Below are 27,911 nucleotides of genomic sequence, written 5' to 3' on the forward strand. Positions count from 1 at the left end.
TTAGCAAGCGAGTTTATGTAAATGTAAAGATATAATACAGTAGATGCGGAGTAAAGTGAACAATGCGCATTTACCAACACACGTAACCACCATCCACAACCATATTTTCACCAGTAGTGTAACTGGAAGCAGATCTCGATAGTAGGTAAAGCATGGAACCGATAAATTCCTTTGGTTCAGCCATGCGACCAAGTGGGATTCTGTTAGTCCATTCTTTTTGTAGAGCAGCACCTTCTTGCGATTGAGAGATGACTTTCTTGGTCAAAGCAGTAGCAATGTAACCTGGAGAAATGGCGTTAACTCTAATACCAAATTTAGCCCATTCTGCTGCTAGTGATTTCACTAGGTGAATGACACCAGCCTTAGACATGTTGTAGGCACATTGAGGCTGTGGAGTGTTAACGATTAAACCGGACATGGATCCGATTAGAACGAATGAAGCTTCAGGGAACTGAGGCATAGCTTCACCAGATTCATCAATGTGCTCAGAGATAGACTTTCTTCTAGTTCTCCTAGCCAATAGTTGTCTAGCCATAGATTGGCAAATGTATAAAGAACCTAACAAGTTAACATTAACCAATTTTTGAGCCTTTTCAGCATCGTACTCATGAGCATTGATGTTTTGACAAAATCCAGCGGTATGTACCAATTTTTGTGGTACAATTCCCTTGTGAGAACTTGGAATCGACTTAACCACCATTTCTACTTCATCTGCGTTCGATATATCACAAGCCCATAGGGAAATCTTAACTGGAGGTATATTGTTCTGTTTCTGGAAGAGTTCCAATTCAGTTTTAACATTCTCTAAACTAGGCAAAGAAAGATCCATCAATGCTAGTTCTGATCCCTGTGACACCAATGCCTGTGACAAAGTGTGAGCCAACCCACCGGCAGCACCAGTGACGATGGTTACGTGTCCATCCAATCTAAAAGAAGGCAGAACATCAGTAATTGATGGGATCGTTGGGTTCAAAGGTGTAGCAGAACGAACTTCTTGAGCCATTGTCTTTTGCATTTTATCTTGTGTTTGCTGTATAGTGTTGATAAGATATATATGGGGTAACTTCAAAGTTTAACTATACAGTGCTATGTCGTCGTAACCTCTGTCGTTATTCTTCGTCTTACTTATATACAAAACTGTCGAGAGTATTAATAGATATCAAACTTTACAATAATTCCGTTCATAAGGTAGCTGCGAATTACGTCGTAGACAAACGGAAGCGTGAAGTCAGGAAGTTACCAGTAGTTTCCCAATGGATTGTTAGCATTACATAGATCACAGATCAACTGGGAAAAAAGGAAGTTTTCTTCCAACTCTGGTTGGTCCTGTGCAACCACGTCTGTAACCACCGGAAACAAGAAACGAGGCACACGTTTGATTTGAAATAGAAGTGAAGCTAGGAACAAAAAAGAGAAAAGAAGATCCAGTACCTGCCATGGTAACCGGCTTCTTGTCCCCTGCCCCCACTCCAATTACAAACTTTAATTGTATGGACAAGGGCCAAGGGCCAGTTAAGAGCTAGGAAAGAGAGTTCTTTCTCTATGCGCAAGTTATGTGTATACAAGTGGTAGTTGAACTAATTAGCCAATATAATGAGCTCAGTCGTTTCTTACTAGCTGTTGGCTGTAGGGCCCGACAGAGTGTAATACGTGGAGGTTTGCATTATTTGAGCTGTTTCTTTTTTTTAACACCGCCATTTCAAGATATTCCGGCAAGTTGCTCGAGACGGTACACAAGTCTTTGTATGATTCAGAAGAGTAGACGCGAGTTTGTCGTTACTTTTGCAATCCGGATAGCACAGAATGACCATTGCAGGTGTGTTTGTCTTGTATTTGTTGATGACTGGCCTTAGTAATCTACTGAAGTTATGATATAAAGCAACGAACGGAGATCTGTATATGCTATGCTGAAAGATAAAGAAACGACCTTTTGGTTTTCCCGAATGCTGAGTTAATCAGTAAAAGCAACGATCAGTGAGATAACCGTCTTAGATATAGGGGACGCTTAGGCTTGGCTTCTATCATATGCCAGAGGGAGATTGTATGAGGTAAATAAAAGAAAAGGTGACAATCTGCAGGTATGTTTGTATATTTGTATGTACAGCTAAAAGACCTAATCATTGCCTTTATCATTGGAAGGCCATATCTTGTGTAAAATATCGTTGATGGTGTCTTCCACTTCATCTATAATTTCGCCCAATGATGGATGGCGCTCTGAAGTTGGCGTAGAGTCATGGATAGTACTGGAAGTAGGGCTGATAGTGGAGGTTGCAATGCTAGAAGTAGTAGCACTAGGTTTTTCCGATATCGTTTCCTCGATGTAATTGTTCCACAACTTGTTAAATTCACTATCTGGATAGTTTTCCCACATACTCTTCGATACTTCTGAGAACTTACCCAATGGAATTAAATGTTTCCAGAACTTTAAATCTGCATCCACATTGACATCTATGTCGTCTGTTCCACATAATTGCAAAAGTAACGAGAAGATTTGGATGTTATCAAAAGGTTTGATGTATTGATCATTCAAATTCGACCGTAAATCAGCGAAAAAGGGTCCTTTCCCCAAGAACAAGGATCTCATATCAGGATGATCTTTGCGGAATCCATGTGTACCGAATCTTTTCGGTAACTTATCGTACTTGGACTGTCTCACTATTTGATACCCAGGCTCACAAGTGATAAGCAATTGCGGAATGCGCTCATGTATAATTTCGTTAGACACATCTGGGAAAATATCCGTAGATCGTACAAGTTCACATTGTTCAGGAATGTGAGGATCTAATTGTTTGTATGCCGTTTCCATATCTTCCTGATTAGTATATATCAGAGTATTTGCATCATCGTACAATTTAACGATCGCTGGAATTGTGCTCAAATCACCAAATAACGTCTCCCATACGTAAACATTTTCTTTGAGGATGGTACTCATCCCGTGGTCACTTATTACCAAGATGTTTACGTTTTCATCCACGTCAGCAAACAGCTGTTCCAAAAAATCATCCACTTCTTTCAATACCTTAGAATGACCGGAATCAATTAAGTTCCCATATTTGTGCCCCATGGTGTCAACAACAGGTACATAAGCAAATGTTAAAGTAGTAGATTCATTTTGTAATGCTGTTCTGATAGTGTTTAATTTATCATTTAAGGGTTCGTCGATATTGAAACTATCCACTATGGTCGGATTTCTCAATGGATCACTGTGTATCTGTTCACTACCGGGCCACATGTGCGTGTGAGTATTTAAATGAATTTCGTTCGTAAAGAACCATAAAGGATACGATTGATTCCAGAAGGTGTTCATACGCGATGAGATATCGTTTATCTGAAATTCCACATCATTCTTACTATCCCAAAACCTGTTTGCGATGATACCATGATGATGGGGAAACTGCCCAGTAATCATTGTCCAATGGTTTGGGAAAGTTTGCGATGGGAATGAGGGAATCATATACGGAGCCACTAACGTGTCGTTAATCTGGTTCGAAGGTGTGAATAACTGATTTAAGAAGGGAGTTCTTAACTCACTGATGTACCCCGGATGGAACCCATCTAAAGAGATGACCAATGTCTTAAAAGATGTTGAGCCTGGTTCCAACTTAGCAGCAGAATGCGTTAATTTCTTCTGTTTATGCTTAAGCGATGATATAACCAGTATCGAAAGGAGTAACGTAGCTATTATGGAAAGCACAAACGTTATCCATTTCCAAATGTATGTTTTCTTTTTCGCTCTAACAACCCCGATGTTGTCAAATATATGGTCATTATCATCGTCATCTTGCAGTTCTGTACCATTCCAGGTTTGCAATTCGATGCCAGTATTGAATGGCGTTACGTAGTACCATTTCTTCAAATAATTTTTGGAACGATTCACGTATGATTTCAGTCGTTGAGACCAAGTAGGGGAATCCAAGAAATCTAACGGATCTTCCAAATCCGAAAACTCCAATTCGAATTCAGAATCAGCTGTTGGCATTTTTGAACAGCGAATAGATCTACAGACAACGCCAGCTATCAAGAGGATATGTTCAGCATCTTCTAAGTCGCTGGGAAATTTTGTATGGTAAGTTTTAAAAACGGCTTTGCTTGTGTAGAAATAAGATAGTGATACAAAAATAATAAAAGATACTACAGAAAACGAAAAGAGATGGAAAAGAGTCCGAGATAAAACGATTCTAGTGGGAACACTGGAATGGGGATTGATACAATCATACCATTTAGTTAGCCAATAATCAAACAGTATCCCTTCATTCTTGTTTCATTTTTTATTATGTATACATATTTGTTTTTTTTTGGATTGAGATGAGGCAGTCGAGGAGAAGGGGGATTAGTTGAAAGCTTCTGGTACTAGTTTATTAGGTTTCGTTCAAGCCATAACCGGTTTCTCATTAGTATAATGTGTGCAGTAATGGTTTCATGAAGAATCCTGGTCAGAGATTGTTATAGGAGGAATAATACGAATGGTAGCACAGGGAGGAGCAGTAGGTAGTAGAAATAATAATAGTGATAGTAATAGTAATAGTAATAATAACAATAATAATAATAATAATAGTAGTAGTAGTAGTAGTAGTAGTAGTAGTAGTAGTAGTATCATGACATAAAAAATGGAAGAGAGAAGACAGCTCTCTTCCTCATTTCTAAGCCAAAACGTACAAGGCAATGATCACGGCAGCGGAGTTAGCGATCAAGGGTAGGTGGCCCAGTTGGAATTTCCAACAGAACAAACCCACGTTATAACCATGGGATAACAATTGGCAAATGGAATAATCCGAGGATAACAGCAATTCGATCTCTTTCTTGACGCTAGGGGAGTTGTACAAAAATTGTAAAGAGATCAACACTTTTGTCAAATGGTAAACCAATGGATCAAATTCTATAGCGAACAACTCATGACGGACAAAATTGAAATAGTATGAGACGATGGATGGAATCATACGGGAGAAAATGAACCAGAAAGAGACGGAAAGAATGAAATCCCTTTGACTTGGATAGAAAGTGACGAAATCTGGAGATGGGAAACGGTACCAGTTGAATTGGATCAAAGATTTAACGAAAACGAACAATTCCACAGCCAATACCAACTGTTTCACAGTGTGCAAAGTAGACAAATAATCCTGTACGGTTTCGTTCCATTCCTGAGTGGTCCATTGGACGTCATCGACAAATTCATGGAATCTGAAGTAGTAAGGACTGTTTGTGACCTTGTTGACGAATCTCAAATTTGAAAACCACAGACAAGCTGGGGATTTCGTTGGCAAATCAGAACGATCAAACATTTCCTTAATATCTTGTTCATCCTCCTCTTCCTCATCATCTAGAGACGATTCCTCCTCCTCACTATCTTCTTCATCATTATCTTCTGCTAGCGCTTCGTAGTATAGCTGTAACTCTGGATATTCGTTCAAATCGACAGGTTCATCCAGGGATTCCAAATGATCCAAGATCTTTAGAACCAATGTTGGTTTCGTATTGCTTGTACTAACGGACAAACCAAGTTTATCAGCCAAATCGATCAATTCGACCTTCTTGAATTTTTCCAAAACGGTGGACATATTGAGCCTTGGGGGGGGATGAGGTGAGTTGGCTATTACCAATATTCAGATAGATAGTTTGTGTATTCACATATACATACAAGTGGTGCAAGAATATAACATTTGATCCAACGTCTACACAAAAAAAAAAAAAATACTAATAATAATAAAAACAACAACAACAACAACAACAACAACGACCTGAAAAAGGACAAAACGACAATATAGTTAAAGGCTATCTATCCTGAGCAGCGGATCCTTCATATCATCAAATGTGACAGAACCAACACATATACTTTTTGTATATACAGAGACTGTGTATTTTATAGATGTATATGTAGACGAAGAAAAAAAAGGTAAATATTGGAATTCGGGGTAGACAATGCGCAGAAAAGGGAGCCACCGAGGGATACCGAATGGGGAAATATGTAAACACACGGTGCATGGAAGTGCACTTTGTGGATACAAACGTGATTACCCGGAGAGACCCGAGGTCTCTCCGGGTAATCACTTATTCCAAAAACACAGAGGGTAATGCCCGAAGGGCGTTACCCTCTGTTGTGGATACGTGCGTGGATTTAGTGTGCTGCCCACACACTAAACCCATGTGTCTCCGCTCTACTGAGCCGAGACACATCGAAAAGGAAAAACCTCCCACTGATTGTTCCCATACGTTACCCAGGGTAACGCATGGGATAAATACCGCACGCACCGCACGACAGTGGCCAGTACAAACGTCATATCTGTTTCCCACACCACGAGAAATCTCGTTGAGGCATTTTTTTCGTTCAAACTTCCTACCGTTTCCCAGTTCCAAAGGGGAAAAGGGAATGGACTGGAAATAGGAAATGGGATTTAAGCTATGATAGCGTTACCCTGACCTTTTAAATGGCTCCTGAGGGAAATTTAAAAAATTTGAAAACTGATTACGGCCAACTATATAAGGGACAGGAAGTTTTCATTGGATTTTCCCTCTCGAAGAAATTGTACACTGATATGATAATTTATATTGGATATATAGGTTTTTCTTGTTTTATAAAGTTTCCTTTCACCACGCACTCACGCACTCGCGCACTAACACAACTCTTTTTTTAAGAACACACACACAAATGTTGCCAGCTGGTGTTATTTTGGTCTTCGTCTTGGTTGGTTTGGCCGCTGTTGCCGTTATCGGTACTATTACTTACAAGCATGTGCAAGCCAAGAAGAGAGGTTTGCAAAAGTTCTAAGCAGAGAAAGTCGTTTTTATAGTAAAACGTTATTCTTCTCTTATTTCTTTCAAACCATCCTTTTCTCCCACTCTTAAATTTTTCTTTGAAACTCTTCTGAACAGTTGAAATTGTTAATTGGGCTGTTCTGTTTTTTTTTTGTTTCAATCCTGAAGACTTTTATTATCAACCGTGTGTTTTTATATTGAGTTATGATTTAGTGTGAAGTGTCGTGTCGTGTCGTCGTGTAACTCGTGCTGTGTGTCGTCTCTACCCTCTCTGTTTTCTTTTGAGGGAGAGATTCTACCAAAAAAAAATAAAGTTTTTTTTTTGTTATGAGACTTGGGTCTGGTTTAGCAACCTGGGGTTATCTGTTAGTTGCATTGGAGGTCTCTCTTAATAAAAGTGTGGTTTAATTCGTGGTTTTTCCATGAATTATTCTTATTTTGTGTGTGTTTCTTTTGGAGAGGTCTACTATGTTTCTTAATATCCTATTGTTTTGCTGTACTTTGATGTTCCCATTTCTCAATCCTCTTTCTATGCGATTTTTACATGTGTCGATATGTATAAATATGTATATACTTGTATCTGACTTATTATATGTATCATGTTTAATCGAAAGAAAACCCTTTTCTGTGTGTGTCATCAGATTATTGTACTAAAACTATTTTATCTTTAATTAATTGTCCATGGCATTTCTGACAAAATTGATTGTCATGTCTAATTCATCTTGTGCTAGTAATACCCGGTTCGTATCCTCGTGTCCCATACTCATTATACCGTTGGTGACACAATTTTGTAAGTTCCATTGTAAATCTATTAGATTGTTCAAATGGAGCGTCTTTAACTTCTTTAAATCGTTTTCCATCTTGATGACTTCGTTATGGTTCACTTTTTCAAACGAACTGAACACTTCTTTGAATTGTTCAAACGATTCAAGCTTTGCTATCACAGTATCTCTGTACATCGCCAAGATCTTGCCACGACGCGATTTCATGTAGTCTACTTTACTCGAGTTATTAGTGGTTGTGCTAGTAGAGGCTGCAGGTGTGCTGAGAACACTGTGAGTTGTCGCTCCAGCAGCACCAGCACCATTGCTGATAGCACTCGTGCTGCTGCTGCTGCTGCTGCTGTTGCTTTTGTTTCCATTGCTCCCTGTATGAGATACTTTCCCCACCTTGCCCCGTTTCAACTCTTTCTCATTCTTGGCTAGTTTCCCCACCAAATCCCGTTGGCATCGCTCGTACACGTCCATTATCTTGTTTTGTATCTCGTTGATTTGTAAATGATAAAACGTTATCTGTCCATCGTTCAAACTTGTCTGGTTCGGGAACATCTCTTTTATCATATCCAGAATTTCGTTGATCTTGATATCTTCCATGCGAGTAAACTTGTGTATCTTATGATCGTTGAACCCAGTTCGTAATCTAATCAACGATACTTTATTCGTTTGTGAATTCAATAACTCATCGTATAATACATCCAGCAGCAAAAACTCTTTGAACATGGTTTAGTGGTGGCAATCTTTCCAGTGTCTGATGTTGGTAAGTTTTGGTTTCGTCAGTCTCTCTTTTCAGCTCTTACCTTTCCCTTTCACTTCTTCTAGTCTCATCTCGCCTTGTTTCCTTTCAATTATCAATATCATCATCGTCATCTATAATTTTACCTATATCTTTAATGCGTAATAAGTTGAACAAAGGTAGAAGGGAGACAAGTTTAGATGTAAGAGCGCCATATCTCAAACTATGACATCAAGACTTGTGCTACCCGATGTGTTACCTATTACTTCTAAAAGACACGATATTTTACATCAAATCACACTTCCAGACCTTTCACGGGAAATATCTGCTGCTAAATCATCGATTCAGGATTCTGTAATTGGGTTGCTGTCGTCCTATCCAAAGTACCCAACAGATAGAGTCGATGAAATAAATGAACTGGAATCAGCATACAAAGATCTTTTGAGAATGGAGTCTCGGCAGAAGTTTCTAAATAGTAAGCTCACAGAAATGAAGTCTAAATATACACAACAATCCTCCGATGCTCCAAGGTTGAACAGAGAAAATTGGGACAGTTTTCTCAATAACGAGTACAATTTGATTAACGTACGAAAGGAGTGGATTAAACTACAGTCAGAAGAAGTGGAAATAGATAAGAAAGATCAATGGCTCCGGGTGTTTTGTGCGCTACCATACATTTGGTCAGATCCAACAAGAATTATACCGAACGATCCATTCGAAACTGATGCAGCACAAGAAGAAGAAGGGGAAGACATAAAGGTAGAAGGTGGTGTTGTTGAATTAACTTGTCCCGTCAGCGTTAAAAAGTTTCAGTCACCAATGATCTCAGTCAAATGTCATCATACCATTGACAACGAATCGTTGCAGTCATTGTTCCAACAAGGTAAATCCATACAATGCCCTGTTTCAGGCTGTAATAAGACTCTAACATCAAGAGATTTTGTACCAGATAGACTTATGCATATTAGAGTCCTTATCAGTGAGTTGCGGGAGTAGCATATGGGCCTCAATGTCACCTGTAGCTCTGTGTATCTATCTCTAGTCTTGAATATAATGCTAGCCTTTCGGTAAGAAATATCAGAAAAATGATTCAAATACTGTAATATCGAAAGAAATGATATCTAAAATAGAAGGCATCTCAGGAGAAACGCTGCGCTGTGGGTCAGTGCGTGTACGCGATCATAAATTATATACTGGTCCCCCAGCTATGAGACTTCCAGTAACGTTAAAAAGAGTTTTTGAAACTGCTAGGACCAATGGTGGAACACCTGTCAAGATTGACCAAGTATCAGGCTGGGTTAAAAACGTTCGTCCTTTAAAGACAATCACATTCGTTGAAATTCAGGATGGAACTACTTTGCAAGATCTAACAGTTGTGTTGAAACAAGGCGCTCCATCTTTCAAACCATCTTTGGGCCAATCTGTCACCGTTTTGCATCCGGAGATCGTTCAACGGAAGAATCAACAATTCGAAACCTTGTGTATGCCGGAAAACTTAAAGCTGATTGGACCTACAGTAGAGTATCCGGTCCAAAACAAACAGACTTCATTACCGACACTAAGAAAATTACCTGAGTTCAAACATCGTACCACTTATTTATCTAACCTTTTAAGATTTCGTCATAAGGTAGAGTCACAATTGACAAAGACGTTAGATGGGTTAGATTTTACGATGGTGAGACCACCAATTTTAACGTCAATTGACTGTGAGGGTGCTGGAGAAATGTTTAACTTGAAACAAGACCATTGGGACGAAATAGTGAACCTTACAGTCTCTTCGCAGTTACATTTAGAAGTGCTTATGATGGGGCTTGGAAGAGTGTATTGTTTGCAACCTTGTTTTCGTGCTGAGAAGAGTGATACAAACAGACATCTTTGTGAATTCTGGATGTTAGAAGTGGAAGCATCGTTCGTTGATAAAAATGAGTCTCTCATGGACCTTGTTGAACTTATGGTGAAAAGCGTTGTCTTATCATTATCCGAAACAAAAGATCTTCCCAAATATTTCCCAGTCGGATGTAATATCGATATCACCAGCAGATGGGCGAAATTACTACAAGATTGGAAAAGAATCACTTATACTGATGCAGTAGAAGCATTGCTATCGAGTGGTGTGAAATTCGAACATGATTTAGCATGGGGCAAAGATTTAAACAGTGAACATGAAAGATGGCTCTGTGATCATTTTGGCGGTCCTGTTTTCGTGACCAATTACCCTCGCGATTGCAAAGCATTTTACATGAAATTAAGGCCTGACGGTACTACTGTTGAATGTTTCGATCTCTTGTTCCCAGAGATTGGAGAGATCGTAGGAGGAAGTGTCAGGGAAGATGATTATGACACTTTAAAGCAAGAAATTGAAAGAAGAGATATGGCATCAAATCAACTCGATTGGTACTTAAACCTACGAAAAGAGGGTACAGTACCTCATGGTGGATTTGGAATTGGTATCGAACGGTTAGTATCTTACTTATACGGAAATCCAAACATCCGGGACAGCATTCCATTCCATAGAACTGCCGGCCAAATTGATTTATAGTCGGAAAACTGCATATATATACCAGATGATAAATAATTACCGTGTAAATACAACTATCAAAAGACTTAAAAAGTAGTATTCCAACATCTTACAATTCAACGCCTCAGCATAACTCACTTTCCAGACCAACTTCTTTTCTGTTTCGAATATCATTATCACCGACTTACATTTCACAGCGTTATTACTTTAGTAATTGATATTGAAAAGCAGATTGTGGATATAAAGAAGAACATCGAATATTCTTTTATTTCGATTGAGTCCTGTTACAAAGAGAGGCAACATAGTGTAGAACCTGGAACTAGAAACTGACTAACCGGCCATGGAGGTATTACAGAATTTGAAGACTAATTTATATCAAACTTTTGATATTGATTTACAGCATGCGATTCGTCTTATCGTCATTGTTGGAGGATATTTCTTCCTAAGGCAAATTGCACAAAGAGAGTTGGCAAAGAGACAGCTTAAGAACCAATTGGCTGAAAAAGATGATGAAGCCATTCGTTCAGTTGCTGCTGGAACCTCAGATGGCAGTACAGCAGATCAAGGTGAATCTTCAGCCAATGGTTCTTCCTTCGGTTGGGGTAACAGAACTAGACAAAGAGTTAAGAAGCAAGAAGAACTACTCGAGTCTGAAATTCAAAGATTACAAGAGAATGGCGCCGTCCTGGATCCGGAAGACGATAAGGATATCGAAGATTTGCTCATCGATTAAGATCAGTACCTCAGCGGCTGGCCAAATGCTGTTAATCGTTCTATAGATTGTGTAGGATCAGACTATGTATTGAAGTGTTCATACTAAGAAATCCGTACACCGCATATATATTTGAATATTTATGAACTTTGCATCAAGCCAAAAGTGAAAAAAAATGTTGAAGCTCATCGCCAGAGGTACAGAGACACAAGGAAGCATTCCAGATCGTACTGATACCAGTATACTACTCTTAACTAGGAATTTTGTGGACCGATTCGACAATAAACTGAGCCATGAGTTTTAGAGGATCCAGAGGAAAATCTTCGTCGACTTTTAGTAACCTTCCGTTTGGGTTAAGTTATAGCGACGTTAGTGCGAAAGGATCTACAGAGCTGCCTCTAATCCCACTACCATTGAACCATCCAAGTAATGAACTTGAAAGAGAAATTGCTATTCACTACATAAACTTCAAAAATGCGTTGAAAGATGGGCCGTTCTTTACTGGTTCAATGGAACTAATCTCAGAAGAAGATCAAGAAGAAGGTGATACAGAGAACGCTAAGAACAAGAGAAAGAATAAACCAAGCTTACAAGTAGATGCAGACGGACTAAATGATGGGATTGAAAGATACTCTGATAAGTATTTGAAAAGAAGGAAAATCGGTACTTCTATCGATGAGCATCCTTTTAACATCGATTTCTTTCCAAAAGAACTCTACCATGTCATGGGTATCAATAAGAAGAAGTTGATACAACTGTCGAAACTGGACAAGAGCAAGACGCTCTTTGGATTGAATGGGTCTAAGGAAGAAGATGAAGCGGTAGGTCGTGCTCTTTTGGAAAAGATGAGCGGTATGGTCGATGATGATGAGGAAAACGAAGAAGGAAATGAGGAGAAGGAAGCCGATAAAGATGATATCGATGAAGACGACGAATTTGAAGAGGACGACGATGATGACTACAATGCTGAAAAGTACTTCGATGATGGGGATGATGACCTGGGAGGTGATGATGAGTATCCTGATGAAGCAGAATTCTAAGTCACACTGAGAGGAAAATCAGCCTTTATCGAAGGACCAATAAAACATAAATAAAGCATTAGATCTTTATTCGCATAAAATAGCATTTATTATAGACACTGTCTGTTAACATTTAATTTACTTCCATTATATATTGAGTTTTCCTTTAATATTTTGTATCATAACACATTAATAACATGGCATCAGCTGAAAAGCCTTCAATTTCTCATAACTTCACGAATGTATTTCTCTTTATTGAGTAAATAATACTCTTCCCATAGCATACCTTTCGGACATTTGGGGGGTACCCTGGGAGGAGGAAGAGTTGGTTGCTGAAGTACATAAAGTTGTCGTCTCGTTTCGTTTGTTTCTGGAACTGACCATCTTCCATTTCCCAAATATCCAGTTAGTTTTACATTAGCACTTGGGAAACTATGAATAAACATAAGCTTATCACCCAATTGCAAGCGAGCGTATTCATTGTTCAGTAGATCTTTTGGAGTTTCTTTGATAACTAAGGTATCGTAGTCATAGTTTCGAATCTTCTCTTTATTTTGCTCGATGAATGAATATACACCGCTTGTATCAGAAGACTCAGCTTCGTAGCTTTTCAATCCATGAGTGTAATTTCCTGCAACTACAGCTTTCTCCTTACCATCATATATAATGACATTGTCGTACACTATGTCATCTGAGTCTATGTTTAGATCATTACGTCGTTGATGCCTAGAATGTCTTCTTAATCGGGGAAAAAATTTAGGACTAGATTCTTGGTCCCTGGGTGTTGTAGCGGGTTTACTTTCGGGACTCTGAGGTAGTTGCTTGGGCAGTTTGGTCTTAATTACTGGAGAGCTCTTCTCGCTTGGACTTTGTGGGCTTTTCAAAGGTATAATAGGGCCACTTGATGGGAAAAATTCGATGTCTACTATGAATTGGACATCTTTTGCAAGTGAATTCAATTCAACAGACTTCCAAACGACATAATATTCTCTTAGTGCTTTAGGTCTCAATTTGTTGATATTAATAAAATCCTGGTCTAGGACGTCCCTCCGTCGACAACCAAGAAGATCATTCTTCAATCGTGGCCTTCGCCTAAATATAATGAACTCCATATTAGTATCCCAGTCTGCAGCTCTAACATTAAGTTCTAAGTTTCCCCTAATGGAATTGAATCGTATTGCATTTTGACCCAGTTTTAACATGAAGTATGTTCCAACTTCAAGCTGTTTTCCGACAGTTATTTTACTGGGCAGAATTATCAATTTACCATCTTGTCGTATCATTAATCCACTGCAGTGAGGTTCCTAATTCGAATAGTATCAAACATAATACAGCAGAGTCTTCTTTCGAGTATTCTTGTGCGATTACTTTAAAGTTCTTTCTTTATATATTCTTTTCTCATCTTAGGACCCTTTGGTTGAATAATCATGCAAAAAGGCTTAGCATTGACAGAATTCAAGGTGCAACGATTGAAACCATTTTAGATTCCAAGGCTTCGAGAAGATAAGAGGAACATCTAATATGAGTAGTGATAGAAAAACTTTTAACTGTCTATCCTATCAATGATTATGTAGTTCTAATAAGTCATTTATAATGGTGGTGGTCTCCTCCTTGTTGGAGAAACCGAGCCTGATCTTGAAGAAGGCGAAGAAAAAGAATTTGGCAAGTTCGGTAGCCTTGGAGTAGTAGGTTGTCTCACAGGAGATTTTAACGGATATTTTTGTCCGGCTGAATGTCTCACTGAAGATTGGCTGGATAGTCTTGAAGGCGTAGTCGGAAGAGGTGGTAATGGCGGTTCAACAAACGATTTTGTAGGAAGGTGATTCATAGGCGATGGCTCGTCAATGTTCGTTGGTATTCTTGAGCTTGAGCTACTCTCGAGACCGCCACCTACCACTTTCTGTAAGACTTCCAAATCCATCGCAGTGTTGGTGATACTCTCTGTAGATGGTACCGAGGAGCCGTTCTTGAAATAATTCAATTTTTCTTTGATCAGCTTTAACTTGTCCATCAGCCCATCAGTAGATTGGCTTTGTTGCGAATGATAGGTATTTGCTGTAGCATTAGACCCCATCGATGAATCAAAATCTATTCTTTCACTTGAAGCGTGTGATGATCTAGAAGTATCGAGGTTTATAGGTAGATCAGGAAGTGGAGATTTTATATGAGAGCCGTGAACGTATTGGCCTGGGGATGCGGAAGCAACGAACCGCTGCTCACTTGCCGATGTCTGCAGTTCATATTGTGCATGTAACTCCGGTGGATCTGACGGTAGTGGTGGTACTGACCTGGACTGTACACTGGAACTTATTTTTGGAACATTGTCGCGTCTGTCTTCGCTAATGTTATTTGGAACAAAAGTCAATTCAATATACACCTTACCAGCTTCCAAAGGACCCCTCTTCAGATGATACCACCTATCATGGCCTTCTTCAGGGTCACTTAGTAATGCAGGCAAAAGATCAACATCGCACTTCCCAATGAGCTTCGAACCATGTTTGTGATCATGGTCATCGTACAGTTCAACGCAGAGTAGAGGCTTGATATCGGGCGTTAGTTGAAAAACACAATGGTAATCAAATTTTGGAGTTTGGCCGCCTCTGTATATCACTGGAGATATCTCCGTAAGATGAGCTACTCTTAACTTGACGAAAGGATCTTGCTTGTCTAACTTTCTTAGATTTGGAAGGTCCTTCGCTTTACTCACATAAACATCTAATCGACCATTTGCTCCGGTTATCACGTTATTGCTCATTACACTTAATGCCTATATCGATTGAAAGGTGTTAACAGTGCTTATTGACCCATAAAGAAGCTCTATTCAAACTGTAAATATGTAGTTTAGCTTGATTCAATCTTATATTTACATAGGTCTATGTTTTTCAACATTTTTCATATTGACAGTTTTACGTGGTAAGAAGCATCAGAGTCTCAGGGAAAGACCGTACAAAATCGAAGATAATTGGTAGCATATATTATGCTATGCTATTTAACTAAGTGTCGAGTTAAGTATTTTTATTCACCTCGAATATCTCGATCCTCCAGATTGTCTTTTTGGACCAGATGGTAATGGCGATTGGTTATTTGTAGAACGATCGTTCAACTTAGGCTTTTTAACGTTTGAGAATCTGCTTGAACTTTGGTAAGATTCATCAGATTGCCTCTTTCGTGGTTCGGAGGGAGTATTAACGAATTTCTTCCCTTGATTGAATGGTCTGCTAGGAAGCTGTGATGTGTTTGAATTGCTGATACTTCTGTTGCTAGACGAATCTTTTCTTGGGCCAGATGGTAATGTGTTTTGGAATCTGCTAGATGAACCTGAGCTTGCAGGACCAGATGGTCTTGAGGAAGTATCCGGAGGCTTAGACGCGTTGGCTGGTGCTCTTGGCAGAGTTGTTGAGGCTATACCATGTTGATAACGAGAAGAAGCTGCCTTTCTTGGTTCACTAGGTATTGGACGGTTACTGGAAGTGTTGGAGTTCCATCTTTCACCACTGTACTTCGATGAAGGTTTAACAGGTACTACTTCATCTTCATACATACTTCCAGGTGTCTTGGTTTGAGGCAAAGGAGCAGATTTGCATCTTTGAATAAAATTTTCAAAGACAGATCTGTAGTGATCAGGTGGATTACTAGTGACTCGGTGGTAATAGTCCTCGAACAATATCTTCAATTTGTTTCTAAATCCAGAGATGTTGCCTGGAGCTTTTATCAATTTTCTAAAATCACTCTGAGTGTTAGAATCGTATATCAAGGGAATGGCTCTGGTGTACTCAGCATCCTTAATGTACTTCTCGATCTTATAAAAGCCATCCATGACTTGCGATGGAGATGGAGAATTGTTGGATATGGACGACATGGATGGTGCGGTAAGTGAAGATGTTGCAGCACCGTTCTCAGCATCCTGTTGTTTTGCCTTTTCCCTTTCCTTTTCTTTCAATTCTGCTTCTTCCTTTCTACTTTGCTCTGCTTTTGCAGCTTCCTTCATATCTTGGTACCTTTTGATGAGATTCATCTCGTCTTGCAGTTGTTGCTGTTCTTCCGCTGAAACTTCACGGAAATCCGATGTCTTAGAGGCGTTCTTAAGTCTAGCCTTTAAGTGTCCTTTCAAAGCGTTTGATGGCAAAATGATATCCTCCCTTTGCTCGTGTTCAATTAAATGATCCAAAGTGTCTAAAACCAATTCCAAATGTTCATCAACGACAGGGAAGATTTCGCTTATAGCATTTAAAAACTGGATTGTGTTTCTAATGGACATGTAATTGGAATCCTCTAAGGTAAATGATAATTGTTCTGTTAATTGATAGTAGAGGTCATATATTACAGGTTTAATTTTGTCATCATCCAATAATGTAGTATGTCTCCAATTTTCGATTTTGGTAATAATGTCCTTCAAAAACGTAGCGATGTTGCTCGATTCATTTACCGTAGAAGAAAATAGTAAGGTTCCTAAAATGTTTGAGGATGTGAATTGCCCTAAGATATCAATTACTTCTTCGATATTAAATGTTTCAGTAATGAAAGTTGCGCAAAATATGGCATCAAATGGTGAAAAAATGAGTCTAGGAACAACGCAGTGTTGCAAAAATGAGGTAATACGCTCACGGGAGAATTCGGGGAACCATGTCTCCTTGTTCATTTTAATCATGTTCTTTGTCTTTTCAAAAACGCTTGCATGCTGAGATAGATCAAATTTGACTGTCTGTATTGTGCTTAATAAACTATGCCTCTCTTTCAAAACTTTAGCAGCCTTTCTCTTGTCTTCGTAAATGATTTTCTGCTTCGTGTACAAATCTTCTTCTAATCTAATATCATATAAGGATAACCGCCAGAAATCAATGAATAGACGTTTATCAATATTTTCAAAATTGATGCCTTTGAAATCAGTCTCATATAGAATTTCGTTGATTTCATCAGCATCATTTTCAGATCTCGCCAGCTTTGTATCGAAATAATGCCTCCAGATATCAAACGCCCACTCAACAGGAAATTGATATTTCTCAATTAAAACGTTGAAAGGTAGAATATTGGCTTTGAATTGTTCTTCAGTCAAAATGTGCTTTAACATTTCAATAAATGACCAAAGTAATGCATTGGATTCATCGCATTTCGCTGATAAGATTTTATAATGAACGTTATTATCGGTTTGAATCTTAAGATTCAAATTTGTGAGCATGATAATCATTTCTGACACTGCATTAAGCTCTAACAAGTAATTGACAATAGTTTTTGAAGGTTGATAATACTTATCTCTGAAATCCAAGATAAGATTTCTACCGATTTGTTTTAAAAAGGATCCTGAGCTTATCATTAGCAAAGTGTTCCAATTTACATCATACAACGTTTGTATTCCTGCAACTTGGGAGATTAACTCCTTCAAAATAGCCAGGGTAAGCGATGGATCCTTGTAAAGATTTTTGACCAAAAACACGAATATGTTGGACATACTCATTTTAGAACAGCCTTTAGCAAGACCCGCAATGAACAAAGATAATCTGCTAATCCACATTTTGGGAGTAATACCATCATCTTGTAAAGTTGGCCTTTCCGATGTGAGCTTAATTAATAACGTATACTGTAAAACATCGTAAGCGAATTCTGAGAAAAATTCGGCACTTATGACGATTAGTTCAGAGACTTTATCATAATTTTCTATTTGTTTTAGGATAGAGTCTAGAGTTGAAAGAGGATTGCAGGACACGAAGTTAGCAACATCCCTGCACTTAAATGCAATGTTGTCAATACTCAAAGATTTTAAAAGTGACCTTATCCGCTTTTGGTACTTATTAAATTGTAACCTGACATGTATGTTGTCTTCAGCAATCTTTGTACTTAATTCATGGTACATGAAGTATCTTCTTTCGAATGGGAAGTGCTTCATAACCGAATAAATTGCATTTGCAACAAACTGCTCATCTTCGACTAGTCCTAATACTGGTAGCATAAACTTTCTGCAGTAATTAATCCATAAATCCATAACCGTTTCATCTTCTAGGTTATCTAGAATATTTTTTTCAGCTATGGCGCATATATGTTCAACAAGTTTAGCATTAAGAATAATACGTGGACCGATGCTTTCAAATATTAGATGTGAATAATGAACGAGATTCTCTATCGTTTCAATTGGAGTCAAATTCTGTCGCCAGTCTTTATTGTAAAATACAAATTCTGTCCCTTGAATGTATTTGTAGTCTTTCCCCAAAGACCTATATTGCCTGATCAACCGATCTTGTTTAGTAGGAATTCCATTGTGAGATAACTTCAAAAGAGGTCGACAATGTTCTGAAATAGCTGAAGGGCTCAACTTTACAGTCAAGGGTTCGATCATGTTGTCAAACACCTCGAGAAGAGATTTCACGAGACTATCGTTCACGGCAAAGAACCGAGGATATTTGAATAGAGCATACAATCCTGGAACAAAGTGCCCATTGACAAGTAACCTCTCTACTAGTTTCCATTTTGGTGATTTTTCAACAGTTTCTCGAAGTAGTGCTTCTTTTTCCTTCTCCGATATCCCAGTATCTGCCGCTGTATTGGTTTTATCACCTTCCGTATTTTTCGAAATGGTATTGTCTTCGTCAGTAAGGACGGAGGCCATAGCTAACGGATTAAGAGATCCCTCCAAGGATTCCTTTTCCAATGTCGTCAGCTTCCTCTCTACAAACTCATCAATGTCAGTATCGTACGGGGTCAGGCAATCGAATATAGCAGCAAAAGAGACAAACCCGCCTTTAATTAGATGAACCACTAAATCGATGTAATTTGCATCTGGTTTACCATTATTAAGGTAATTTACTATCAACCTGGTAGCTATCGGATTACCACCTTGGTTCAATTGTTCATACCGTGAGCAGTTGGCCAAATTCGAAGATGGCCAGTAGTCTGTAGATTGCAAAAGCTCAAGAATAAACTCAAAATGGTGTACGACATGATATGAAGACACTTGTAATAGTATATCCATGCACCTGATTGGGTCTAGCTTATATTTCCCCATAATATATTTCAACTGTTTACTGTAATATTGAACAGATTGGAATTTGTCAACATCTTCAAAAGCGATATTCAACAACGTTATCAGTTGACTGAAACCAGTAGAGCATTCTAGGAATAAATTTGGTTTTTGCAAAAGGAAGAACTCGGGAACGATGCTCTTTTTGAATGCGGACCAAAAATCTTTGGACCATCTTTCTGTACCCTTTGAAAGAATTTGGTCGTTCAAATAAATACACACCTCTAACTGAAGATCCTTGGCACACCCAACTAAATCATTAAACCCATTGTTCGCCTCCCAAGGGTATGAATTCGCTAACGAAACAAATAGCTCGAAGTTATATCTATCCTCGTTGCATAACGCACTAACTATTTTGCTGATAGCATCCAAATTTAAAAACTCCGATTCATCAGATTTCCCATTGATTAAGGAAAAAGCTTCCAGAAACAAATCATACACATAATCAGATTTCTGAGAACTGGCATCTAAGGAAAGGTACTGTGATATGATTGTTTCTACACCACGACTTGGTTCATCGAAAAACGTCTTGTCAAAATAAGTAACTTGTTCATCATTTGGAAGATTGGAAGCCAAATTATTCAAACAGTCGTACAATGCCATGATGAAAACAATTTACCGTGTGCCTAATTCAATTGGCAAATGCAAATACCCCTATTGCTCTTCCGTCACCAGGACGCTACAATCATGAGGTTGATGTTGCGCAATGTATGTGTTATATCTTTCACAGATTTTTAACATATTCAAATTCGATATTTGAAAAATGTCGGCATGGTGAGAATGGTAACTTGAATAGAGTTGATATCTCAAACAGGGATGAAAAGAGTCACAGCAGTCAGTATACTAGGTATTTGACTAAGTTAATGGTATCAGTGAGAACAATAGGAAGTTATAAACAATGGTATGTACTTTTTTTTTCCAATTTATGTGTAATATCCTATGCTGACCAATGATACTAACTACTGACTTAACTGCAGAGTAACAAAGTGAAAGAGGAACTGATATATGAAGATATGCGGAAGAAACATCCAGGGGTAGGGAGTGCTAGAACAACAAAGGAAGAGTGGTCTAATACGATAAGCAAGGACACATATGCCAGCTTGGCTATTCATCAGAACCTTTTAGAGTATTACACATTGGCGTCAGGATTCCCTTCCAAACGGGATGCCCAACTAACACTGTTACGAAAACTTGCAAACCCGCCAAAACCAATCAAAAGGGATATTGGAAACGATTAATGATTATTATAGATATTACACAAGTGTATTTGCAATATTTTTGTTGTTGGTACATGCGGTATTTAACGTGTATTTTATGTTAGGTGTATCGAAGTTAAAAAGCTATCGAAAACGCTTTCAGAGATTGTAATATATTTAATTAAAGTTCTGGCTGCGAAGAAATCTCTGTTAAGATTCTTCTGCCATCAATTTCGGCCTGGTTGAACCTCTTGTGTAACGTTTCTAAATCCATGTTGGAAGCAAACACCTCAGCGTGGGCTGAACCAGTAGGAAGATCGATAACTTTCAAGTCTGTAACTTTGCAGTTGCCCATCTGTTGTAACACTCTTTGTAAATTAGAAGGGTTCGTTCCTATCGGCAAATTTCGTATCTTTAAACATTTCAAACTCTCTTTCAATGAAATAACCAACTTCTTATTATTACTGTTATCACTATTGTTTCGTTGCTTAGATCTAGCTCTATTCTTCAAATTATGAAGCAAATTGACACGTTTGTTCGATTGAATTTGTTGCTTATTCTTATCTGAGCTGGCTTTCATTTTATTGCCCTGCAAATCAGCAGCTAACACAAGTTTACCACCAAGAAATGTCAATCCAGTCTTTGCTTTGGCCTTTTCTGCCTTTGCTTTCTCTGCCCTTTCCAAAGTCTGCTTCTTCTGTAATACGGGATTTTGGCCACTAGAATTTCCAACACGCCCAAACAACGAGTTAGAACCTTTCCCTACACCTTTTCCTCCCCCATTCCTGGACTTCGAATTACCATTCCGATGCTGCGATGCCATATTTACAATAAAGGACACACAACAGAATTCTCCTTTGCTATCTTAACCAGAAAAAGTAAGACCGTACTAATTTCCTGAATCGTAAGAAAAATGAAACAGAGTACCACAGTCGTATAGTAACCTGATGTTTCCTTTCGTAACATAAGTTAACATCTTAACCTACCATTCCAGAGTTTTTCGTCAACTTTGTTCTCAATGGTCACTTTTACATGTTCATCAGAGACACTTTTAAGGAATCAAGAAAAAACAAAAAAATAATAGAAGAGAAACATTTTAATAGGGGCATTTGCTCTGATTTTGGTGTATGAAAGGCTTCCAATACGGACGGTGAACTGTAATCAGGACGTTTGAGTGGATTGAAGCAAGTTGGAAAATGACTGAAACAAATTTCTCAGTGCAGGGGTACAATTTGGTAAAACTTTTGAAGAGATTGGAGGATGCTACTGCCAGATTGGAGGATGTTACGATTTATCAAGAAGGCTATGTTCAATCCAAGTTTGGCTTAGAGAAAGACGGTAAGGTTGATGGGTTCGCTGATTCTGTTACTGCTTCTTCTGCTGAAAGAATTGCTAGTGCAGGTTCAGGCGCATCAGCAGCTTCTAAAGAAGCCGCAACACCGGTAGCAACAGCACCAAACAGTACTGGTGAATCGAAGGAGGAAGAACCGAAATCAATTCAAGAATTTAAGCATTTCATTGAACAGAACGTTGATCCTTTGGTTAAATTATCCGCTGAAATTGATCCTACTGTTGAAAAAGCTGTGGTGTTTTTAGCCAACGCTTTCAAAGCTCAGTTGGTGTTTTTAAAGGCAGCAGTACAATCAAAGAAGCCAGACTTTTCGTCATCTGCATTCGTGAAAGGTTTGACCCCAATTAACGAGAACATCTTCTCTATTGGTGAGTTGAAAGAGGAGAACCGTAACAGTAAGTATTTCGCTCATTTGAATGCTATCTCTGAGGGATCACCACTGTTCTCATGGATTGCTGGATCTACACCTGTGTCTACTATCACTGATTTCAAGGACGCTGCCCAGTTTTGGACAAATAGAATCTTGAAAGAATTCAGAAGCACTGATCCTAAATCCGTTGAATGGGTCCAACAATTTTTGTCCGTTTTCGATAGCTTGAAGCTGTACGTTAAGGAATACCATACCACAGGTGTGACTTGGAACGACACTACTGGTGAGGATTTCGAAACCGTATACGAAAGAGTTTCCAACGAGGGATCCGGAGCTTCTTCTTCTGGTGCTACTTCCAGTGAGCCGCATAGTTCAGGCGCCGGAGCTCCTCCACCTCCACCTCCACCTCCTCCGGCTTCCGTATTCGAAGTCAATGAACAATCAAAAGAACAAGAATCTGGTGGAATCGGTGCTGTGTTTGCTGAGTTAAACCAAGGTGAAAACATCACTAAATCCTTAAAGAAAGTAGAAAAGTCTCAGCAAACACATAAGAACCCAGAACTTCGTGCCTCAGGGAAGGTTTCTGACAAAGCTGTTCCTCCACCTAAACCAAAGAAACCATCTACTCTGAAGACTAAGAAGCCTCCAAGAAAGGAATTGATCGGTAATAAATGGTTTATTGAAAATTATGAAGATGAAGCCGAACCGTTAGTGATCGAAACTAAAATTGACGAATCTGTTTTCATCGGTAAATGTGTCAACACATTGGTACAAATCAAAGGTAAGGTCAACGCAGTTACTGTCAATGAAACAGAAAAATGCAGTTTAGTGCTAGATTCTTCCATCAGTGGTGTGGATATTATTAAATGTTTGAGATTTGGTATTCAAGTGGAAAACACCCTGCCACAAATCACCATCGACGCGTCTGATAGCGGCTCCATTTATTTGAGTAAAAACTCTTTACAGGCTCAAATTTTCACCTCTTCTAGCACTGGTATTAACATCAACACTCCAACTGGTCCCGATGGTGACTTCGTTGAAGTTCCACTTCCAGAACAGATGATACACACTTTCGTCGAAGGTAAACTACAAACCAAGATTTACGAACATGCTGGTTGAATATCTGAATAGTATATCTTCTCGTTACTGGGTGTTAGTTTATTCTTTACTCATTAGAACATATAAATATATATATATAATTAATATAATATGATACGATAAAATAATGATAATAATATGTACAAGGTTTCCAAGATACACCATTCTTTTTAAATTGTCATAGTCACAGTGTATCCATTCTTTCGTGTGTATTTGTTTTCGTCAACTTATTTACCCCTTCTCACATAGTACATGTATGAACGTTCATGTACAGGTAAGCCGAATGGAGTAATAACTTCAGATTGACCTGGACGTGCAACAGGGTCTCTTAAGTAGACCGCATGACATGTCTTGAATGATATTTCCAAATGGTGTGGTAGAATGGCGAATGGTGCTAAGAAGGGTCTTGGTTTCCACGGAGTGAAATATGGTTTAGATGGATCGTTACGACCAAACACACCCTTTTGCCATGGTAAATTGATAGCTTTTTGAGCAGCTGGTTCGTTTTCCAATAGTTCAGGAACATTGATCTTTTGATGCAATGGTAACTTTTCAGCCCACTTAGCATCGTATGGAATATCAACAGAATCAACGGATGCCATCTTGTCATTATAATGTTCTCTGACCACGGTTTCATAGAAATGTCTCAAATCAACTATAGTATGATTGATGGCTCTGAATTTTTTCTTTAAGGCATCGTTTGTGTTATCAACAGGTTTAGTTATTCCTGTAGCCACCTTTAGCAATTCACCTTGTTCATTAGGAATTTCAGCCAAAGGCTTCCCTGCTATCGTTTCCACAGCCTTGGCAGACTTGACTTCTCTATAAATTTCGAATCCTTTAGCTGCCAAATTTTCGTTATTGTAAAATTCGCCCAAGAAATCTTTTACTGCCAATTTTTCTACATCGTTAACGCGGTTAACGGTAGAAAAGATCTTAGCTAACAAATACTCGTTACTGGTTTGGTCTAATTCTTTCCTCATTTGAATGTGCATGGTTTTGTTGTAGTTTTCGAGGAAGGATAAAAATTCCTGTTTCTTTGGATCGTTACTATCCATAGTTCTTAGTTTTTCGATCTTTTCATCCCAGAACTTTCTAGGATTCTTTCTAGCCTCTAGAATATATTTGTTCCATAGGAAAATTTGGGTATTATCCACTTTCAAAGCTTCCTTCAAGCTAGGTTTCTTGGCACCAAGAGCTTGTAGCACTTTTTCGGGTCTGACGTTGAAAACATCACCAGCTTTCAAGGCATATCCCGGAGAAGTAATCTTTACACCATTCACATGGACGTTGCCATGTAAAATAAACTGACGAGCTTGTCTCACTGACGAGGCAAACATAGCTCTAAACAAAGCAAAGTCTAGCCTTTTCTCTAGTACAGCGTATGTTTGTAATAGAATGGGCGTCGGTTCGATATCACCACCCCTTAGAGAAGCATCTAATTGAGCCACAGAGTTTAGCTGAGGCTCGAAAACAGACTGCCACCTACTCTCTGTTAAATGTTCGCCATGGTAGGCACGAGTTTCCTGTTTAGAAGTCCATTTCTGTTGGTATAGTGTTTTCGATCTAAAACTGACCTGAGATTTCTTATACAAGTTGAACAAATTGTACTTGTTAAAAGAGGTACGAACCTTCCCTCTGGACAAAGAGTTCAGAAGTACAGCTTTCCTAGGCATTGCTGGTCTTTTTCTTCACAATGTATTGACAAAACTAACCAGAATTGACTGCTTACGGACTCTTCGAAATGGAAATACATTGCATATCCGAACTACCTGCATAATATTTTTCAATCAAACGCTATCTAATGCTTGAAGCTTTCCGATATTGAAAAATTTTTAGAGGAATTTCGTGACATATGATATCAAATATTAGCATTCATAGTTTAGAAAGATGAGAAACACCATAGAACCATATTGAGATGGACTGGCGAAGATGGTATCAAGCCTCATACGATCTGCTTTATCAGCGATCTTGATAGGAACTTTATTATATCAATTGCAAGAACGTTCTTTTGGTGTATAAGGTTGTGATACTTCAGATAAAAGTAATACGATACGGTTCACTGCGATGTCCGCTGTAAAGATAGAATCACCTAGAGGGCAAACATGGAGTAAAGTGGAGGAAATAAGGCTGTTTAAATGGATGATGCTGTTCAAACCTGCAGGAATACATAAACACTTCCATATGGTGTGTTTGCTTGAGCGATTGAACAAGCCAGATCAGTATCCAATCAAACTTTTGCAAAGCGATAAAGGCAGCTCAGATAAAGTGTTTTCTGGGGAGGACGTTTGGGAACAATTGAGTCGGTACTATAATTTAGAGAAGGCAGATGAAGTAGAGAACCAGCCATACCCTGAATTTTATAATGATGACGGACCAACCGAAACTACAAACAAAAAGACAGAAGGGGACGCTCAACTAGATAATGATGATGACAGTGACAATGATGTTGACAATTGTGACGAGCTTAAGAGAAATATAATACCATTACAAAATAGACTCCAGCAAGAGACGGAATTTGAACTATCGTGGGAAGATTATGGAGAACTTATGTTAGAACATGCTAGGGATCATGAGGTGGAAGATATTAAGCAAGAGGAGACCGCTTCTGCGGATGACAAGGCAAAACTGAAGGGTGCGGAATCACAGGATACGCAAGTAGAACAAGAGTCAGAAGAGCCACGGGAACGAGAAAAGGATATCGATGAAAAGGATACTGAGCAAAATAATGTACAGGCGAAACAAGAAATGGCGACCACTCCGCCAGTCAGTGTTGGAGAATCTGTGAGCGAACTGGCGAATGAACCTGTCGATGAACCTGTCGATGCTCATAAGAAACCAAGGACAAGACGCTCTACAAGGTTGACACGTTCACAAAAGCGAGGCATTGATGACGAAAGTGAAAACAAAGAAGACCAACCCCATGGCGGAAACACCGATGAAAAGGAAGATGTCGAACACGATACAGAAGGGAGATCTGGTAGCGAAAAAGAATCGACTGCTGATGCCGCAGATACTACAGCTACAAAACAAGTCACATTTGCTGATGAATCTGAAGGTGCTGCCAAGGAATCAGCTAATTCGCCGACAGGGAAAGCAGAAGAGAACGAAACGGAATCATCTCAACAGCCGCGCCCTAAGAAACAAAAAGTTGCCGCTGCGGAGGAAGTTCCTGAAGATCTTGCCGACGTGGATTCTCCAGCTAGGAGAACAAGAAGAAAATCCATAACAAAACCAACTACAAGGCTCTCGAGCAGGCTTAGAAGCAGGAAGTAGTTGTTCTTGATTGTTTTTTCAATAATGCAATAACAACATAATATAGCTAATGGTTTATATTATAGGCATTTCGTTGATGTACAAAAATTGAATGTTAAAATGGAAGCATACAAACACTACGGCTACAATTTGATAGCAATTCCCATGTTGAAAGGTTGATGAGAAGGTACGGAAAGATGTAAAGCTATAATAATAATAATGGATGGGACCAATTGGAAGGAATCAAGGGAGAAACCAAAGAAAAAATGTGAAGGAAATTAATAGTATGTGTTTTATTCAGAAGAATGACATTATACATCTAGTTAATCTTCAACAATTCAACATCAAAGACTAAAGTAGCATTTGGTGGGATCAAACCTGGGAAACCACGTGGACCATAAGCGTATGGGCCTGGGATAGTTAGTCTTGCCTTTTCACCAACGGACAACTTTGGAATAGCAGCATCCCAACCCTTGATAACTTGACCTACACCAATGTTACATTGGAATGGAGAACCTCTATCAACGGAAGAATCAAACTTTTGACCGTTTTCCAAAGTACCAGTGTAATGGATTGTTACCAAATCGCCTGGTTTTGGGAAGTTGGTACTGTCACCTGGTGATAATCTTAGAATTTGAACGTTACCTTCAATTGTTTCGGACATTGTTTCTGCTGTTTGATGTGTGATAGCTGAGTTATTTTAAAACTGCAATACAATAACGGATTAAACTGACACAAAATAGCACTCAATTGGCCTCGTAATTGCAACAGTTTCGTGTAGAATGTAGGAATCCTTATTATAGAAATGAAAACTTTTTGTTTTCTGAACGATAATGATTTCTAGAAGCAGTGGTAACGTATTTAATGACTTCAAGACTTTCAGCATTTGTCACGTGACTGCATTCTTTCTTTCTTACTTAAGCAATCACTTTTCGCGGAAACATGCCTGTAAGAGGTTTGAGCAGACGCAACGGCAGCACAGCCAACATTCAGGTCAGTTCAAATAAAGATCATCGAACCTTTTAGCATAGGGTTTTTAAATCACCTGAAATTGTACATTCCTGAACAACAACCGACGTCACTAAGCCGTACTACATCGAATATCCTACGAAATATCTCAT

At 38.8% G+C, this 27,911-nt stretch overlaps 17 protein-coding genes across 17 annotated transcripts; 7 read left to right on the plus strand and 10 right to left on the minus strand.

The window, feature by feature from the left end:
* Positions 1-70: 70 nt before the first annotated feature.
* On the minus strand, positions 71-1,015 carry KLLA0_A11352g (uncharacterized protein; the record flags this gene model as incomplete). The annotated part of the gene is made up of 1 exon (XM_451493.1): positions 71-1,015. The coding sequence occupies one exon, from the start codon at positions 1,013-1,015 to the stop codon at positions 71-73; it is 945 nt and encodes a 314-aa protein (XP_451493.1).
* Positions 1,016-2,113: 1,098 nt separating this feature from the next.
* Positions 2,114-3,979, minus strand: NPP2 (nucleotide diphosphatase/phosphodiesterase NPP2; the record flags this gene model as incomplete). Its single annotated transcript, XM_451494.1, has 1 exon — positions 2,114-3,979. The coding sequence occupies one exon, from the start codon at positions 3,977-3,979 to the stop codon at positions 2,114-2,116; it is 1,866 nt and encodes a 621-aa protein (XP_451494.1).
* A 661-nt stretch (positions 3,980-4,640) lies between these two features.
* On the minus strand, positions 4,641-5,555 carry GTT3 (Gtt3p; the record flags this gene model as incomplete). The annotated part of the gene is made up of 1 exon (XM_451495.1): positions 4,641-5,555. One exon carries the CDS (start codon positions 5,553-5,555, stop codon positions 4,641-4,643), a length of 915 nt encoding a protein of 304 aa, XP_451495.1.
* Positions 5,556-7,421: 1,866 nt separating this feature from the next.
* EAF5 (Eaf5p) lies at positions 7,422-8,249 on the minus strand (the record flags this gene model as incomplete). The annotated part of the gene is made up of 1 exon (XM_451497.1): positions 7,422-8,249. The coding sequence occupies one exon, from the start codon at positions 8,247-8,249 to the stop codon at positions 7,422-7,424; it is 828 nt and encodes a 275-aa protein (XP_451497.1).
* A 238-nt stretch (positions 8,250-8,487) lies between these two features.
* Positions 8,488-9,258, plus strand: MMS21 (SUMO ligase MMS21; the record flags this gene model as incomplete). Its single annotated transcript, XM_451498.1, has 1 exon — positions 8,488-9,258. The coding sequence occupies one exon, from the start codon at positions 8,488-8,490 to the stop codon at positions 9,256-9,258; it is 771 nt and encodes a 256-aa protein (XP_451498.1).
* A 118-nt stretch (positions 9,259-9,376) lies between these two features.
* SLM5 (asparagine--tRNA ligase SLM5) lies at positions 9,377-10,801 on the plus strand (the record flags this gene model as incomplete). The annotated part of the gene is made up of 1 exon (XM_451499.1): positions 9,377-10,801. One exon carries the CDS (start codon positions 9,377-9,379, stop codon positions 10,799-10,801), a length of 1,425 nt encoding a protein of 474 aa, XP_451499.1.
* A 319-nt stretch (positions 10,802-11,120) lies between these two features.
* On the plus strand, positions 11,121-11,513 carry PGA2 (Pga2p; the record flags this gene model as incomplete). Its single annotated transcript, XM_451500.1, has 1 exon — positions 11,121-11,513. One exon carries the CDS (start codon positions 11,121-11,123, stop codon positions 11,511-11,513), a length of 393 nt encoding a protein of 130 aa, XP_451500.1.
* Positions 11,514-11,785: 272 nt separating this feature from the next.
* Positions 11,786-12,532, plus strand: RPC31 (DNA-directed RNA polymerase III subunit C31; the record flags this gene model as incomplete). Its single annotated transcript, XM_451501.1, has 1 exon — positions 11,786-12,532. The coding sequence occupies one exon, from the start codon at positions 11,786-11,788 to the stop codon at positions 12,530-12,532; it is 747 nt and encodes a 248-aa protein (XP_451501.1).
* Positions 12,533-12,729: 197 nt separating this feature from the next.
* Positions 12,730-13,794, minus strand: KLLA0_A11550g (uncharacterized protein; the record flags this gene model as incomplete). Its single annotated transcript, XM_451502.1, has 1 exon — positions 12,730-13,794. The coding sequence occupies one exon, from the start codon at positions 13,792-13,794 to the stop codon at positions 12,730-12,732; it is 1,065 nt and encodes a 354-aa protein (XP_451502.1).
* A 305-nt stretch (positions 13,795-14,099) lies between these two features.
* INN1 (Inn1p) lies at positions 14,100-15,266 on the minus strand (the record flags this gene model as incomplete). Its single annotated transcript, XM_451503.1, has 1 exon — positions 14,100-15,266. The coding sequence occupies one exon, from the start codon at positions 15,264-15,266 to the stop codon at positions 14,100-14,102; it is 1,167 nt and encodes a 388-aa protein (XP_451503.1).
* A 264-nt stretch (positions 15,267-15,530) lies between these two features.
* THO2 (Tho2p) lies at positions 15,531-20,123 on the minus strand (the record flags this gene model as incomplete). Its single annotated transcript, XM_451504.1, has 1 exon — positions 15,531-20,123. The coding sequence occupies one exon, from the start codon at positions 20,121-20,123 to the stop codon at positions 15,531-15,533; it is 4,593 nt and encodes a 1,530-aa protein (XP_451504.1).
* Positions 20,124-20,418: 295 nt separating this feature from the next.
* Positions 20,419-20,758, plus strand: YSF3 (U2 snRNP complex subunit YSF3; the record flags this gene model as incomplete). The annotated part of the gene is made up of 2 exons (XM_002999305.1): positions 20,419-20,421; positions 20,498-20,758. The coding sequence occupies 2 exons, from the start codon at positions 20,419-20,421 to the stop codon at positions 20,756-20,758; spliced, it is 264 nt and encodes an 87-aa protein (XP_002999351.1).
* Positions 20,759-20,897: 139 nt separating this feature from the next.
* KLLA0_A11616g (uncharacterized protein) lies at positions 20,898-21,539 on the minus strand (the record flags this gene model as incomplete). The annotated part of the gene is made up of 1 exon (XM_451505.1): positions 20,898-21,539. One exon carries the CDS (start codon positions 21,537-21,539, stop codon positions 20,898-20,900), a length of 642 nt encoding a protein of 213 aa, XP_451505.1.
* A 373-nt stretch (positions 21,540-21,912) lies between these two features.
* On the plus strand, positions 21,913-23,556 carry SRV2 (adenylate cyclase-binding protein; the record flags this gene model as incomplete). Its single annotated transcript, XM_451506.1, has 1 exon — positions 21,913-23,556. One exon carries the CDS (start codon positions 21,913-21,915, stop codon positions 23,554-23,556), a length of 1,644 nt encoding a protein of 547 aa, XP_451506.1.
* Positions 23,557-23,762: 206 nt separating this feature from the next.
* On the minus strand, positions 23,763-25,211 carry NAM9 (mitochondrial 37S ribosomal protein uS4m; the record flags this gene model as incomplete). The annotated part of the gene is made up of 1 exon (XM_451507.1): positions 23,763-25,211. The coding sequence occupies one exon, from the start codon at positions 25,209-25,211 to the stop codon at positions 23,763-23,765; it is 1,449 nt and encodes a 482-aa protein (XP_451507.1).
* Positions 25,212-25,602: 391 nt separating this feature from the next.
* EAF7 (Eaf7p) lies at positions 25,603-26,811 on the plus strand (the record flags this gene model as incomplete). Its single annotated transcript, XM_451508.1, has 1 exon — positions 25,603-26,811. One exon carries the CDS (start codon positions 25,603-25,605, stop codon positions 26,809-26,811), a length of 1,209 nt encoding a protein of 402 aa, XP_451508.1.
* Positions 26,812-27,109: 298 nt separating this feature from the next.
* FPR1 (peptidylprolyl isomerase FPR1) lies at positions 27,110-27,454 on the minus strand (the record flags this gene model as incomplete). Its single annotated transcript, XM_451509.1, has 1 exon — positions 27,110-27,454. The coding sequence occupies one exon, from the start codon at positions 27,452-27,454 to the stop codon at positions 27,110-27,112; it is 345 nt and encodes a 114-aa protein (XP_451509.1).
* Between the last annotated feature and the right edge of the window lie 457 nt (positions 27,455-27,911).

This window comes from Kluyveromyces lactis (assembly GCF_000002515.2).
Source record: "Kluyveromyces lactis strain NRRL Y-1140 chromosome A complete sequence".
Lineage (NCBI taxonomy): Eukaryota > Fungi > Ascomycota > Saccharomycetes > Saccharomycetales > Saccharomycetaceae > Kluyveromyces > Kluyveromyces lactis.